This window comes from Petromyzon marinus, chromosome 33 (assembly GCF_048934315.1).
Source record: "Petromyzon marinus isolate PM22_M1 ecotype Great Lakes invasive population chromosome 33, UKy_Petmar_22M1.pri1.0, whole genome shotgun sequence".
In the NCBI taxonomy this organism is placed as follows: Eukaryota; Metazoa; Chordata; class Hyperoartia; order Petromyzontiformes; family Petromyzontidae; genus Petromyzon; species Petromyzon marinus.
The window spans coordinates 8,152,653-8,164,914 of NC_133699.1; the positions used below are offsets into that span (position 1 = coordinate 8,152,653).

Below are 12,262 nucleotides of genomic sequence, written 5' to 3' on the forward strand. Positions count from 1 at the left end.
CCCTGGGAAACGCGCCGTAGCGAGAGTTCTACAAACACCGGGCCATGGCGTTGTTGTTGTTGTTGCTTGCGGAAAGTAATTTAAAAGTTCGTGAATTAAATCACAAAAAAAGACAGGCCTCTTTTGCACGGACTTAAGTCAATGCTTGTGAATCCAAAATGTAATGTAATACGCATGGACGGTCGTAATTAAGCTATACTCCTGAAGTATGGGGCATATAATAGTCTGTGCTAATAACAAGTTTTGTTTTTTTATCTTGTTTTTGAATCCCGAAACATTTTTGATCGGAGATTGAATTGGGTTAGCTATGTTGTATATGCCCCCCTTTCCATCTTAATATTAACACGTAATTTTCCAATACATATAGATACATATTTCTATTGTTTCTTTTAATTTTAATAATGAATAAAAACACCAAACCAGGCCTCAGCATGGCATGTGGAGGTCATATTTACCTTGACCCACTAACACGATTTTGACGTTCAGAGCCCTCCCAGGGTCAGAGGGAGCAGATAGAGAGCAGAGCGCAGCGGATTGCAAAGGGGCTGACGTAAACACAAAGCCAGGGTCACTGGGAGGTTGCGTTAGCCTAGATCTAGTTAAGTCAAAAAAGCTAATTGGTTCTGCATTACTATTAAAGTAACTTAAAGTCGGAATTTAACGACAGGGTAGGCTAAAGTTATTGATCTTCACACCCACTTCAATTGAACCCTGCCACAAGCTACGTCAATGTAACCATCACCCGTCTATTAATTTAATATGAAATGTATTTACATATTTTAATAATTTCTATACGACTTGACCCGAAGCCTATAACAATCAGGTTTTCCTAAGTCAACATAAATGCTCTAGCCTCCACCCATACGCAAATAATAAGCAGGGTTAAAGTAAGAGTAGAGAGGAAAAGAAATGCAAGCGCACAGCAAAACTGCAACATAAGCAAAGGGCGATGTTAAACCCAGGGTCGGAGAGAAAGGGAAATCCCGGCCGTCTTTGTATCCCTGCAGCGCGGGGTAGGAGTGTGTATACGCTTGGGGAAACACGAGTCAAACACCACAACGAGAAGCTGACTCAGACCTTGGATTAATACAGAATCATAACTATGGAACTCAGATGAAATGAAATGTTAACTTAAAACTTTTTAACCATTTCTTTGTGCGTCGGTGAAAGTCGGAGGGAATATCGCCCCTCCCTCCAGGTTGTGCACCCAGACAGAGAGGCGCCTTCGAGACAATTTATAACATTTGATTGTTTTACTTGTGGGTTTTATGGTAGGAGTATGACAACGGAATATACCGTGGGTGATGCACAAGGACACACACTGACACACGTACAGACACACACACGGACACAGATACATACGGACAAATCCTGACACAGCAAAAATCGAAAGAAACCCCGCCTTGTGGGCAGGATCCGAGTGAAGGGATTTTTGGGCATAAAAAGAGAATCCTGAGCATTGAAACCTCAGTTCGACCCGGGGGGGGGTCGGCTCACCAGAGTTCGACCAGTGGGTCGACTCTCGGGAGACAGTTCGACTCGGAGGAGCAACTCACCAGAGTTCGACCGGGGGGGGGGTCGACTCTCGGGAGACAGTTCGACTCGGAGGAGCAACTCGGAAGAGTTCGACCAGGGGGGTCGGAACTCGGGGAGTTCGACTCGGAGGAGGTCGGAACGCGGGGAGTTCGACCAGTGGGTCGGCTCAGGAGCAGTTCCAATCGGGAACGAGAGCAACAGGTCGCCAGCCGGCGAGCTGCAGAGCAGGGGGCGGCGAGCAGAAGCCAAAGTGGCCCCGTCGCTACCCACTGACGTTGGCAAGACTCGCAGGGTAGTGAGGCGTCACCTAGTGTGATTTCCAAGAGCTGAAAGACAGAGTATTGCTGATTCTACATTGAGTCCAGCTGCAGAGCGACCGACGCACCAAGCAAGAGCTTCTGCAAACCAGAGCAAGAGCACGTGCGACTTGAGTCATCCAGCAGTGGAGAAAAACCTGCTTTCAGCAAACCAGCAACGAGCACGTTCGAGTTCTCCACCCAGAGAGAGGGAGCGTGCCGATGCAGCTCATCCAACAGCGGAGAGAAACTGCTTCAGCAAACCAGCACGAGCGTGATCGCGCAGCTCATCCAACAGTGGAGAGAGGTGTCCACTGAGCGGAACTGAGAGCGATCAAGCAACTCTCCCCCGTGGACAGAGGCTGGCTGCTGCGTGGAGGAGGGCGGCGATTCGTATGATGCACTCCTACACACCTCACCGCTCTAAAGGGAGCGAGGCTACTTCTCCTACAAGCGATGCCAACTTCAGCGTATGGCAACGCAAAGAATTAATTCCAAACACTGACTATTCAAAACAATTCATATCACTCAAACATACACAGGTCCTTAACCAGAAGCGAACACTCAAGTCCGTGAACCATCTGGCTGTGGAAGCATCGTTCGTGTGATAACAGTCCGTCATTTATAAGTATATTCATAATTTCCCTCTTCAATATTTTGTTTTGGACTGTACTTCTAATCGCATAAGTTACCAACCGATCCATCAATACGAATTAGCCTTGGCACCTTCGCCACGGAGCTACGCTCCCGGGGAGGAATCGTGCTAAACCGATTTTCTGATCATACAATCTTATTCACGAATTAATTAATTAATCTCCCGTGAGATAACACGTTCCGCCGCATACCCTCACACTAAGCCATTTCGGTAATCTTATATTCTGTCCGGTGGATCTGTTGTTACATTTATGCCTTTGGAAATAATAACTGTTTGATTGTCTTTTTATATGAATATCGTTGCATGTTAATCAATCGCCTGTGATAATGTGCTGACCATTTCAAGCATAATGATCGTTCATATTATAATGTATAAGCTTTTGTGTAGCATAGCATTTGCATGTTCTGACTCTCTCTCTCACTAACAGCAATCGCTTTATGCGGGGTCCATGTGTTATCAAAGTGAAATCGTACAGTCGTTGATGATACTGTCTTGATACCATGTGGATACCGTGTTGAAGTTCCGAGATTTTGAGTCACATACATATTATAGTTAAGGTTTAATTAGAAAATAAATTGATTAATACAGAAGTGGTCGTGTGATTCTTTTCTGAAGTTTTTGCATAAGATCTGTATCCTGCGACGAGATATGAACTCGGGAACCTAAACTATAAACACACCAATCCACACTCATTAAACTAAAGCGAACGATGTGAACATGGGACCTAAAATATGAACACTCGGGGAGTGTTAAAGCGAGAATCATTGTATTATGCTGATCAATAATACGAAGTTAGACAACGAGGCCGAATTGACACTAGGGTAACTGCACACGATTGATTGCGTTATCCTGATTGATAACCCCACCTCGTCAACGAGGCGGGGACCTGATTATCATAAAGGCTATCATTAACACAACCACACCCACTCGTATAAATTAATACGATCACCTCTCTAATTAGCATAGTTATACGCATAATTACACGAATTAACATAATTTTTGAGTAATTATGCCAATTTCGAATTTCATTTAATTTTAATTATTTGTCATCAATTTTCACACACCCACATATACAACAGCTACATTTCAGCAGGGTCAACCTGAAGCGCTGCATTAATTTAAACCCCGTGCTGAATACTTGAAAAAATTACATTGTGCGACTGAAGCCGACGTGAAGCAGGCTAAGCCCTCATATATGTAGATTTGATTAACATTCGTGATTGAGAATCTGAGACGGTACAAACCCCACCCATTGATCTTCTCCAGTCAAAATTGTACTTTATTGGTAACAGAGCACTTTAATTCACATTGATATCACTGCACATGAATCAAGTGTTGTGACTCGTATCTGCAACAATTGGACAAAAATCGAGACAGGTGAGCTCATTAAACCTCAATGAGTAATTAAATACGTTATTGAATATTAGAAAATACACTAATTAGAGCAAAGTTGACAAGCACTGATGCCCAACACACACCTGTTATCCCAGAGCTTGAGCAGGTGTGTTGCCAATCAGACAGCGTTAGTTGCTTAGCATGTCACAAGTGCAGAACAATTTGAATTGGGAGTAAATTAATAAAAGTGGAATTTTGGGAAACCTGTAATGTAACGCAAGGTGTCCTCCATGCCAGGATGGAATTCTTGCTAGAGTGGATTCTGGTGTTTAATGCTAAGTGAAACCTAACGCATACAGTGGGCTGTGTGTGATGTTACGCTTCTAATGCAGGCAAGCAATAGCTCTGTTAATTAGCACCAAGGAAAGCTATTTGAGCAACAAATGCAGTTAAATTTTGATTGAAAGCTTTCGTGACTATGCAGGGATTCATATTCTTGGTTCTTTCGGTAAAGTCACGTAGAAGGGAAACAATAAAATAATAAAAATATATAGCAATAAAATTCTCACGACGCTTCGACTGCAACACAAGTAATCAACATTAGGTGTGAAAAGCACAACAAGAAAATGCAGTAAAATTTTGATTTAAAGCTTTCGTGGCTGCAGGGATTAATATTCTTGGTTCTTTCGGTAAAGTCACGTAGAAGGGAAACAATAAAATAATAAATATATATAAAACAATAAAATTCTCACGACGTTTCCACTGCAACACAAGCAATCATCATCAAATTTTCTTGTTGTGGTTTTCACACCTGATGATGATTGCTTGTGTTGCAGTGGAAACGTCGTGAGAATTTTATTGTTTTATGTTTTTATTATTTTATTGTTTCCCTTCTACGTGACTTTACCGAAAGAACTAAGATTAAAAATGCAGTTGTGTGACATCATGTGACACTTGTCATAAGGTGTCTTATTGAAACGTCACTGCAGTCCGGCGCGTGACGTCAAGTGACACTCCTCATAAGGTGTCGTATTGTAACGTCACTGCAGTCCGGCGTGTGACGTCACATCCTACAGGCTCTTCGGATTTCTTGGGAAGCAGAGGTGTCTTCACTTGCCCTCTGGCGTTCTCGTGATAAAAAATTTTGGAAAGTTTCGGTGCTCTGGCACATTGGTGGCATGGCCACCATGAAGAAAGGTGTAAAGAAATTATTCGGAAAGTTTTTCAAAAAGCTATGCTGCTGTTGCCGAAGCAGTTCTGATGATGAGGACACCTATGCTGGGACCTCGCTGGGCAGTCCTGCTACGGTTCGCAAGGGCAGCCCTCTTTCGAGTCTGGTGAGCAGCCGTTCCAGTGAGAGCGTTTTTCAGAGCTGCAACACCAGTTTAACGTCAACGAGTCAGGAGGCATCAATCGATGGACACAAGGAAAATGATCTGACTAAGGTAAGGGCAGTAAGATCTGCTGCAGAGAGGGAGATGACTCACAGCGGGTGACTGGGCACATCTAACAGAGTCTGTGCTAATAACTAGAAACATTCAATAATTAGTTTTTATTTGGAGAACGAAACATTACAGTTAAGAGGTTCATTTGGTTTACCTATATATGGACAGGGTACGCCTGAAGCACTACAACAGAGTGTGACGCTAAAGCCGACATAAAGCAGGCTCACGTTGTTGAAAGCCTCAACAACAGTTTGAGACTGAAAGTGAGGAGACATCATCATCATCTGATGGACAGAAGTCAGATTCGTTGAATCAGATTAAAAAAGATGCAGTCCTCTTTCGAGTCTTTTGAAAGCTGCAACACCAGTTTAAAGTCGTGATGCATGTTGAACATCTTTCGCACCGTACCTAGGCAAACGTGCTGATCGGAGATGCGGGGAAGGACGGTGAGGAGACATCATCATCTGATGAAAGCAATGCAGATCATCTGACTAAGGTAAGGGAGGCTGTAGGAGCAGCAAAGAGGGAGGATAAATCACAGCGGGTGACTGGGTACATCTAACAGAGTCTGCTAATAACTAGAAACATTCAATAACAATTTCTTTGTTATTTGGAGAACGAAAAATATCAATTCAGAGGTTCATTTGGTTTACCTATATATATGGACAGGGTACGCCTGAAGCACTACATTAATTTAAAAGTCGTACTAACTACCTAAAAACTACGCTGAGCCAAGTGATAATCTTCCCACAGAGTATGACGCTAAAGCCGACATAAAGCAGGCTCACGGTCTTAGTTCTTTCGGTAAAGTCACGTTGAAGGGAAACAACAAAATAATAAAATATATAAAGCAATAAAAATTATCACGACGTTTCGACCATAACACAAACGGTCGTCTTCAGGTGTGTTGGTTTGCATGAATTTATTTAAAAACGGGCAATTTTATTTATTTATTTAAAACCCCGTTAGCGCCACGCGCAACGATTTGGCAGTTTATCGTTACTGCAGTCACGATAGCTTTAAATCTAAATTTCAGGCTCACGTTGTTGAAAGCTTCAACAACAGTTTGAGTCAGAAAGTGAGGAAAAAAACGGCAGCCCCCTTTCGAGTCTTTTGAAAGCTGCAACACCAGTTTAAAGTCGTGATGCATGTTGAACTTCTTTTGCACCGTACCTAGGCAAACGTGTTGCTCGGAGGTGCGGGGAAGGACGGTGAGGAGACATCATCATCTGAAGAAAGCAATGCAGATCATCTGACTAAGGTAAGGGAGGCTGTAGGAGCAGCAAAGAGGGAGGATAAATCACAGCGGGTGACTGGGTACATCTAACAGAGTCTGCTAATAACTAGAAACATTCAATAACAATTTCTTTGTTATTTGGAGAACGAAAAATATCAGTTCAGACGTTGATTTGGTTTACCTATATATGGACAGGGTAAGCCTGAAGCACTACATTAATTATAAACTCGTACTAACTATACTCTTTGGTTCTATTGGGTAAAGTCACGTAGGTGAAAATAAAATAACAAAAAATCACGACGTTTCGGCCACAACACAAGCGGCCTTCATCAGGTGAAGGCCGCTTGTGTTCATCAGGTGAAGGCCGCTTGTGTTGTGGCCGAAACGTCGTGAATTTTTGTTATTTTATTTTCACCTACGTGACTTTACCCAATAGAACCAAAGAGTATGGATCCTAGCAGTCACGAAAGCTTTAAATCTAGAATCGTACTAACTACCAAAAAAACTACGTTGAGCCAAGTCATATAATCTTCCCACAGAGTGTGACGCTAAAGCCGACATAAAGCAGGCTCACGTTGTTGAAAGCTTCAACAACAGTTTGAGTCAGAAAGTGAGGATAAAAAAGGCAGCCCTCTTTCGAGTCTTTTGAAAGCTGCAACACCAGTTTAAAGTCGTGATGCATGTTGAACTTCTTTCGCACCGTACCTAGGCAAACGTGCTGCTCGGAGGTGCGGGGAAGGACGATGAGGAGACATCATCTGATGAAAGCAATGCAGATCATCTGACTAAGGTAAGGGAGGCTGTAGGAGCAGCAAAGAGGGAGGATAAATCACAGTAGGTGATTAGGCAAAATTCAATTATCACGTATGCTTTCGTGACCAAAATCATCCATAATACCGTTTTGTCCTTTCTTTTGGGTTAGATTACTGGCGAAACGTCGTACTCGGATTGTAAATGTTGTGGCTTGGCTCTCCAACACACCGGTGTGCTGTACTCGTAACGAATTGGCACGATCTGTTTAAGTGGTAAACCTTACAAATTGGCTGTGTCGGATTGTGGCCGGTTTAACGAAACATTTATATATTTACACGATCTAAAAAGAAAACCTGTAGTATAGATCAGTATTGATAAAATTCAGGTAAAAAATTATGTTTACGTTGCAAAACTTGCAAAGAAGACCAGTCCACACGTAAAGGTGCAGCCTTGAAATTGTTTGATCATACGATTGCTCGCGGTTGGGTTTGCACGAGAGGAAACTCACCTTCTACACCCACCAAACATCTTGGAAAATGTGGGAGCACCCACACCTGACCCCACAACACACATGGCTTGTCCATCGACTACCTGTGGTGTCCCTATTTATACTGCTGGGTGAATAAAGGTGGGAAGGATGTATTTCTACTGACATGCCGGGAAATTGTGGCACCAAATTCCGTACGATAACACCAGATTGCTAACCGTTGCATGAATAGCACATTAAGCCATTTGAGTATTTAAAATATGCATGATTTCCAATTTCACGCACTGCAAGAATGGGGAGGGCGTATGAAGGGATGTATACCCATATGGGAATGTGTGTCCATATGGGTCTGTATTTGCGCTCAAGTGATATCACATGCATCTTTTTAACGTAACGTCTTCAGAATATCACTAAGGAGAATTTAGACAGAGTATGTTTTTGTCCAACTTCTTTGGAAACAAAGATAGATCCTGGTATCTAAAAGCAGAGTCTCCATTATTAGATTGGCTTGCCATGTTGTTTGAAATAAGAATCCGCACTTAGCAGTTTGAGCAATGCTGCAGTGTAGTGGCGATGCGTGTCCGTGACTTAAGGCTGCTTTTACTGCTGCCGTAGGAGGAGGCCAAGAGTATTCAACGGGCAGAAGGGGACACCATCTCCAGCATCGTCGTCAAGGATGAGGCATCCACATCACCCCCGGCGGTGTCAGCAGCAGATGACAAGGGGCTGGAGATCCAACACAGCACCGTTCCATCCGCCGTGTCTTTCGTGACCGAGTCCAGCACGACTGGGCTGCACAAACCTAATGCCGGAGGTAAGTGTTTGCTGGCGTGACCCTGTCCCTCTGATTAGTATGGATGGCGACACACGGTGTGAAAGAAGTTCAACGTGCACACATACGTACACTTTGATATCTCGTCACGCTGCTGTGGTTGTCTAGCCATAGCTGTCGATGTAAAACTTACAGGCTGAAGATGCTCTTCAGGCAATTCTGATTACTAGTGCTGAACACTTCAAAAACATTTAATACATTTGCATCTCGCCAGCTGGTGAAGAGGATTGTGTCTACCTAACAGCACCACAAAAAAAATGCCAGCACGGGTACAGGCTAAGACACCCAATTTGTAAACCATTCCCTTCAGTAGTGCTGTGAGTTATAATAAAAGTGCTGTGAACGTTAATGATGTGTTTCCATCATGTCATGTGTGCAGATGAGGACAGCATTCCATCTTTAGAATTCACAACACCTGCGACAGACAACTTAGTTCTCAAGTGGCAGGAGGATCTACATGAGGGTGCTGGGCTCAACAACCTCGGGAATACGTGTTTCGTGAATGCCAGCCTGCAGGGCCTCACGTACACGGCGCCGCTGGCAAACTTTTTGCTTTACAGCGATCACTCATGGACCTGTGAGTTCTCCCAAGATATTTTGCATTCGAGACGAGCTACAATCGAGTGTTGTGTAGATTACCTGGCTGTGCGCGGCTGGGCAATTTGTGCGATTGGTTTGTATTTTCACTGTGTGTCACCCCTGCCCCTCTTCACAGGCAAACAGACTGAGTTTTGCATGATGTGTCTGTTGGAGAAACACGTCTTCAACACCTTCATGAATCGGGGCATGGCCATCGATCCCATCGACATAGTTCTCAATTTCAAAAGTAAGTTCCAGCACAATTCCCAAGTGTCTTTGACGTTGAAACATCAGTCATCTCAAGATCTCCTGAAAGGGCAGTTTGAATCAGTTTTTGTATACAATATCGAACAGAAAATTACTCGTTTTGGTCAGCACTGATTTTACAACTCCAATGCATCGGATGTTCCTTCCGGTCCTGCATTACTCTCTTGATGCTCGTTCTAAACACTGCCAGCCACACCCAGTTCTGTGATTAACCCACAAATCTTCCGATTTAGTTGATGAGGGACTTCATAAGCTATATACTGTGCCACAACTGTGTGACCACATCATCTGTGACCTCTGTCCATTTCCACACAGACATCGGCGAGGACCTGTGTTTTGGCAGGCAGGAAGATGCGCATGTCTTTCTGAGTTACGTGATAGATACGCTGCACCAATCCTGCCTCTTCAACCAAAGCCAGTAAGTACTGCATGCCCCAGCAAACTCCATAAATAGTTGCACAATACCAGCACATGGATGCCTGGATTGTTCAGAAAAAAATATTTGTTCTCAGGATAACCAGGCTACAGTCTACATTATAGACTGCCAATACGCTCACCAAGCTTAAAAACCAGGCTACAGTCTATATTATAGACAGCCAGTACGCTCACCGAGGTTAAGAACTAGGCTACAGTCTACATTATAGACTGCCAGTACGCTCACTCCGATTAAGAACCAGTCTACATTAGTGGGATTTTTTGTGTTTTTTAATTGTATATTTTATTATTCATATTTGTATTCACTTTATTTTAATTATTATTTAACAAACACTAAATGCATGTTTCTAAATATGGAGTGAAAAATGGGTGGGCTCGTATAAAAAAAAATACACGCAACCACAGGGAGAGAATGCAAACTGCAAATTTACAGGCGTCAGCATTGGGATCAAACCCATGACCTGTATAGCTGGCGAGGTAGTTAAGACATTGCCACTTCAGCGAGTTAATACTAGGAGGGAAAAACATGTAACTCTCCCGAGTGTTCATCTCGTAAAGACATTGCCTCTGGAGTTGCTGTCTGTGTGTTTCATTGCGTGTTTTTCCAGGCTGAATATTGACATGGAGACCCCAACATTGATCCACCAGATCTTCAGGGGGTACCTGAAATCGAGAGGTAGGTACCTGTGCTCCTTTTCGAAACATCCACCCTTTAAGTAGTGATTTCACCCAATTTCACAATCCATACTGGGCTATGCAAGCTCTCGAATGCAACCTTATATTCTCTGTAGATGTAAAAAAAAACACGTACACAAGGACATAAGCACACATGCACAAAATATGCATTCCCTTTCCCGTTTCTCTTTCATTGTTTACAAGTTATATCATTCACTCTACTCCCATTCCTGTGGAGTTCTCTAGGTTAAAAGGGGTTGCATCAACTATACGAACATCTTTTGATTTAAAGCTTTCGTGACTGCAGGGATTCATATTCTTGGTTCTTTCGGTGAAGTCACCACGTAGAAGGGAAACAATAAAATAATACAAATATAATACAATATACGAACATCATTAACTGGATTGTGCTAATACTCATTTCTTTGACCACGCTGCGACGAGGCTACCCAACATGCAATCTGCCAGCAACATTTTAAACTTTAACATTGAATACAAATTAGTTTATGTCATCATTCATGTGACAATTTAGACGAGGTCCTCAGGGTAAAAAGGGGCAGAGCTATTTTGGACAGAGGGCGGAGCCATCGTGCGCGTGGCAGTGAGCGGTGTTTTGTAGTTGCCGGTATTTCATCGTTAATAGAAAGTTGTATTATTAGCAGACCATCCCGATCATCATTGACTACACAAGTGAGAAAAGATGCCGAATACGGAAATAGATTTCACATGCTTATTACGCAAGAGTTTATCAAAGGTTTCTGTACGCCAAATGTAATTTCTCATCAGGCCACGTGGTGTACAGTGCAGTATCCAACTCGTAGCCCACCCTATGTTTCTGGCTTCTGTGCTATGAATAAAGATCACTCCTGAAAATGTCACCAATTGCATATTTTTCCTTGTAAGGCAGTGCTATTGACGAATGTGTTGAGTACCTGTGATTTATGTTAGGGCACCACTGCCAACACAGTATCAACAATAAATGTATTTAGTAGCCATTGCAGCTTTCACCAAATATGTTTTAAAATAACAATTATAGTCGCATCTGGGTTGGTGGTATTTGAACATTTTCATATTAGGCAGTTAACGTGTGAATACTTTTGATTATGATTATGCAATGTGCAGCAGTAATATTGTATGTTTTCATATGTGTTTTCACAGTTGAGTGCACGCAGTGCTTCAGCATCTCAGACACGTTGGACTCTTGCCTTGACATCTCTCTTAATATCAACGTAAGAATTGGGAAGGCTGCAGCCTGATGTCGATTTTTTTTGTCATTCATTATATTTATGTACCACAACCAGTTGACTGCAGAGAGCCACTTAGCTCATTATTTTCTGAATTTCTATTCAAAGTAATAATTTTCCATGATTGTGCTTTCTTGGCTTTTGACAGAAATCCCTGGATCTGGTGAAGGCTTTTTATGAATTCACAAAGACCGAGAATCTTGCAGAGTACAGATGTGGAATGTGAGTATGCAATCTTCCATCGTGCACCTTGAAACGTTCGTGTATATCCCCATTTATACAGTGTGTGATCAAACACGCACCTCGTCCGTAAACTAACGTTGCTATTGTCTGGCGAACAGGTGCTCACGCGTGGGGAAATCAACAAAGAGAGTGAGCCTGCACGTGGTGCCCAATGTGCTTATCGTCACCATTAAGCGATACGATGAGTTTGGGCACAAAATCGACAGGGTGAATTTTACTTCCTGCACAGAATGCAAACTGATA

The 12,262-nt window shown here is 42.8% G+C and overlaps 1 protein-coding gene and 1 long non-coding RNA gene across 2 annotated transcripts in view; both read left to right on the forward strand.

Annotated features, from left to right (window-relative positions):
* The first annotated feature begins 5,244 nt into the window (after positions 1-5,244).
* Positions 5,245-6,539, forward strand: LOC142929658 (uncharacterized). Its single transcript, XR_012945849.1, has 3 exons — positions 5,245-5,267; positions 5,680-5,763; positions 6,445-6,539. It is a non-coding gene; the product is annotated as an uncharacterized LOC142929658 (long non-coding RNA).
* Positions 6,540-8,601: 2,062 nt separating this feature from the next.
* The window catches only part of LOC142929688 (ubiquitin carboxyl-terminal hydrolase 36-like), an 80,973-nt gene continuing 77,312 nt past the window's right edge, over positions 8,602-12,262 (forward strand). Inside the window, exons 1-8 of the mRNA XM_076071392.1 lie at positions 8,602-8,614; positions 8,956-9,153; positions 9,292-9,402; positions 9,738-9,840; positions 10,466-10,533; positions 11,691-11,761; positions 11,925-11,998; positions 12,118-12,226. Of these exons, the coding sequence (XP_075927507.1) occupies positions 8,602-8,614; positions 8,956-9,153; positions 9,292-9,402; positions 9,738-9,840; positions 10,466-10,533; positions 11,691-11,761; positions 11,925-11,998; positions 12,118-12,226 (747 nt within the window). The remainder of the gene's footprint in view (positions 8,615-8,955; positions 9,154-9,291; positions 9,403-9,737; positions 9,841-10,465; positions 10,534-11,690; positions 11,762-11,924; positions 11,999-12,117; positions 12,227-12,262) is intronic.